The sequence below is a fragment of the Chiloscyllium plagiosum genome, chromosome 21, assembly GCF_004010195.1.
Source record: "Chiloscyllium plagiosum isolate BGI_BamShark_2017 chromosome 21, ASM401019v2, whole genome shotgun sequence".
Classification (NCBI taxonomy): Eukaryota; Metazoa; Chordata; class Chondrichthyes; order Orectolobiformes; family Hemiscylliidae; genus Chiloscyllium; species Chiloscyllium plagiosum.
The window spans coordinates 13,587,748-13,592,054 of record NC_057730.1 but is presented as its reverse complement, the minus strand read 5'-3'; the positions used below and the strand labels follow the sequence as shown (position 1 = coordinate 13,592,054).

Sequence of the window (4,307 nt, the reverse complement as noted above, 5' to 3'; positions counted from 1 at the left end):
CAAAGTCTTTTCCCTGGGGTCGGGGAGTCCAGAACTAGAGGGCATAGGTTTAGGGTGAGAGGGGAAAGATATAAAAGAGACCTAAGGGGCAACCTTTTCACGCAGAGGGTGGTATGTGTATGGAATGAGCTGCCAGAGGATGTGGTGGAGACTGGTACAATTGCAACATTTAAGAGGCATTTGAATGGGTATATGAATAAGAAGGGTTTGGAGGGATATGGGCCGGGTGCTGGCAGGTGGGACTAGATTGGGTTGGGATATCTGGTCGGCATGGATGGGTTGGACCGAAGGGTCTGTTTCCATGCTGTACATCTCTATGACTCTATGACTCTTAAAAAACCTCTATAAAGTCGCCTCTCAACCTCCTATGCTCCAGTGAAAAAGGTGCCAGCCTATCCAGCCTTTCTATAGAACTTAAACCTTCCATACCCAGTAAATCTCTTCTGAACCCTCTCCAGCTTAATAATATCTTCCTATAACTGATCAACCAGTTCTGAACACAGAATTCCAGATAAGACCTCACCAACAGCCAGTACAACCTCAACCTGACATTCCAACTCCAATTCTCAAAGGACAGACCAATGAAGGTGCGTGTGCCAAATGCCTTTTTAACCACCCTGTCTATATGTGACAATAAAAACAGAAACTTGGTGGAAAGATTCAGCACGCCAAGCAGTCTCTATGTGGAGAAGAAGGCAACAGGTCAATGATCTTTTGAAAAATGTTACCTAACCTGCTAAACATTCCCAGGCTCCATTAAAGTAATTGCTGTATTTTTAGAAATGTATGTGATGACTCAGTGCCTGTGACATGGCCCATGCAAAATCACTGCGCAATACCTTTCTTTAGTAAGATTGCAAATTACTGCCCAGAAATTATGGTCAGTGTAAAGCTCTAAAATTGAGGATTACTACAATGTCAAAGATGCATTTCCTCTTTCATGACATGAAGCAAATTGCAATAGGAGCTGATTAAAGCTACCTGTGTTAACCTCACCTAAATACAGTACGTTTAATGCAGAGACTGTACCAAGAGGTGTTAAACTGTGGTGTTCTGGATGTCAATGATCTCACTGTACAGCTCAAAGAAACATAGAAAAGATCCTGGTCTAAGGATTACCCCTCAACCAATGCCAGCAAACTGTAGTCACTCATCTCATTGCTGTTGTATGCAGGCAAATTTTCATACAGCATAACGTGGACATCAATTCAAAAATATTTGGCTGTGAAACAACACCCAAATTCTTTAACAACAAGCAGTTTGTTTTGATCTGCAACATCTTATGTTTTCAAAGTAGCACAGCTTAATAAGTCTTCTATTTCAAATAAATTATTTGATTATTGGAACACAAAATAAAATTACAAAATTGGCCGATGTTACCAAATTCATGGGGAGAGGCAAACAGTGAGGGTTGATGCTTAGTTTAATATCCCATTTGTAGCTGGAACATCAGGACCTTCAGTACGTAACAGAGGTGGAATTTCATATTAACTGGGATCTGACTGTTGATGTGTGATGGTAGTCAGGAGGAAGCTGTCAGTACTAATCAAGCCAAGTGCCAAATAATTCACGCCAAGTGCCAAAAGCCAAATGGTTCCAAACATATCTCAGGCATGCCGTCGCAGGTCTCAAAAACCTATTTCTGAAATTGTTGCTACACCACATTTAACTAAAGTAACATAAACCTGGCAGGAAACAATAGAAGAGGGAGGAAAAGGATAAAAGACGTGTTGAAAAAGTACAATCATTACACAGTACAGAAGAGGCCCTTCAACCCATCCAGTCTGCACTCTAATTCTACATGAGTCCCACTTTAACCAGCATTTGACCCCTAATCTTGAATGCTTTAACACTTCAAGTGCTCATTCAAATGCTTTTTAAAAGGTTGTGATGTTTTCCACCTCATATACCATTCCAGCAGATCATTCCAGATCCATCCCCTTAGGCGAAAAATATTTTCCTCATATCCCTTCTACTTAAAATTTTACCGCCTTGTTATTGATCCCTCCAGCTAAGGGGATCAGCTGCATTTTATGCATCCTGTCCATGCCCCTCATAATCCTACACACCTCAGTCAGGTTCCCTCTCATGCTTCTCTGCTTTGAACAAAATAACCTGAGCTTATCCAGCCTCTCTTCAAAGCTAAACTGCTCTATCCATAGGCAACATCCTGGTGAATCTCCTCTGCACCCCATCCAGTGCAATCACATCCTTCCTATAATGTAGTGACTAGAACTGCACACAGTTATCCAGCTGTAGCCTAGCCAAAGTCTGTACAGCTCCAACATGATCTCCACGTTCATATAATTTCTGCCACGATTGATAAAAGCAAGTATCCCATATGCCCTCTTCAGTGTGGAAACAGGTAATTTGGACCAACAAGTCCAAACTAATCCTCCAAATAGTAACCTACCCAGACCCATTCCCCTACCCTATTATTCTACATTTACCTCTGACTAATGCACCCAGCCGATACATCCCTGAACACTATGGGCAATTTAGTCTGGCCAATTGACCTAATCTTTGGATTGTGGGAGGAAACCCACGCAGACACAGGGAGAATGTGCAAAGTCCATACAGACAGTCAACTGAGGCTGGAATCAAACCTAGGTCTCTGGCGCTGTGAGGCATCAGTGCTAACCACGGAGCCACTGTGCTGCTTAACCTGACCTGTCACCCTTCAGGGATTTGTAGACAATCACCCAAGATCCCTCTGTTATTCTGAGCTTCCTACTGCTAAGAGAACTCTGAGCCAAGATGTGAAGTGAATTTAAAATCCCTCCAAACCATCGAGATGAACAGGTATTGCTACCAGCATTTACCTTACGAGTTAATTGCACTGTCTGGGCTTGTTTGAATCAAAATTTAATCTGGATAGTAATTACCTGTTGAAAACAGAATGGCAGTGTCAACAGAGATACTCCAACAAAGCTGTTCACAACAGCAATAGTTAAACGTGGCTCCTTCACAAACATTCCGGTGCACTCCTATCACTTGAAAACTGGCCAGCTGAAGAAGATTTGACTGCTGAATATTACTCATGCACGTGACTGCTCTATACCATGATATTACTCAATGCTACTCACAATTTAACATTGTTTCCTGTTTGCTTAAATATTTGCATTGAACTCCTCCCCAATTCTTGTTCGATTAGTAATAGCTCAGGAGAAACATGGATGTACGGTGAACAGTTTGTCGATTTCTAGCCCACAATAGGACTTGCCATTTGGTCCATCTTAATGATACTATTCAGATCCGATATGTGGCAGCATCCATTTGTTCCTTAAATACCCCAAGGGTCTTCTGCTTCCACTAAGAAAGTCTTAATATAGCGACTTTCCCAACCTTGGGATACCAAACTACTTTACAGTCACGTCAATGCTTTTGTCGTCACTGTTGTAATACAGAAAATGCAACTGGAAATATCAACACCGCTAACTCCCACAATTGACAATGTGAAAGTATGGATAATCTGCTTCCTAGGAATCTTCATTGAGTGATAAGCCTTGCCCTGGACAATTGGAAGAAAAGCCTTATTCATTTTTGAAGTAGCACTATTGAATATTTCCTGTCGACTTGAGAAATCAAATGAGGCTGTGGTTTAATGTGTCATCTCAAAGGCACATTTCCAGGAGCTCTGCATTCCCTCAATGGCACAGTGGCTCCAAGGACCTGGGTTTGATTCCACCCTCAGACGACTTTCTGTGTGGAGTTTATCTGTTCTCCCTGTGGGTTTTCTCTGGGTGTTCTGGTTTCTTCCCACACTCTAGAGATGTGCAGGCTCAGTGGATTAGCCATGGGAAATGCAGGGTTACAGGAGCAAGGCAGGGGGTGGAACTGAGTGGGCTGCTCTTTGGTGTAAACCTGAGGGGCTAAATGGCTTGCTTCCATAATGTAGGAATTCTATAATTCCAAGTAGCACACTGGAGCATCAGCATAGCCCAACCACCAGAGTCAGATGCAGAGTAGCACTAACTGAATCCTGGCTGAAACTGCAGAATAAATGGAATAAGAAGAAAGGGGGGGGGCGGCGGGGTGGTGAGAGCAGGAGATGGGGTAAGACCGGGGAATATGCAAAGATGCTAAAGCATGAGACAATTGTGAGAGAAGGGTTAGGATGGCAGGGATGGACGTAAGATGGGGTAGAATCAGGAAGACAAGAGAGTGAGGGAATGAAGAGGGAAGGAAGAATGGGTACTGAATAATATGGGAGAGGAGACAAAGGGTAGGGTAGGGTAGGGTGGGGTGGGGTGGGGGAGGAGCGGTGGAGAAAGATGTTGTGAAATATTATCACATTCAGGTTGGGA

The 4,307-nt window shown here is 43.0% G+C and overlaps 1 protein-coding gene across 1 annotated transcript in view; it reads right to left on the bottom strand.

The window, feature by feature from the left end:
- LOC122560543 (putative sodium-coupled neutral amino acid transporter 10) overlaps positions 1–2,975 on the bottom strand; it is an 82,249-nt gene extending 79,274 nt beyond the window's left edge. Inside the window, exon 1 of the mRNA XM_043711277.1 lies at positions 2,886–2,975. Coding sequence (XP_043567212.1) covers positions 2,886–2,975 — 90 coding nt within the window. The remainder of the gene's footprint in view (positions 1–2,885) is intronic.
- Positions 2,976–4,307: the final 1,332 nt, after the last annotated feature.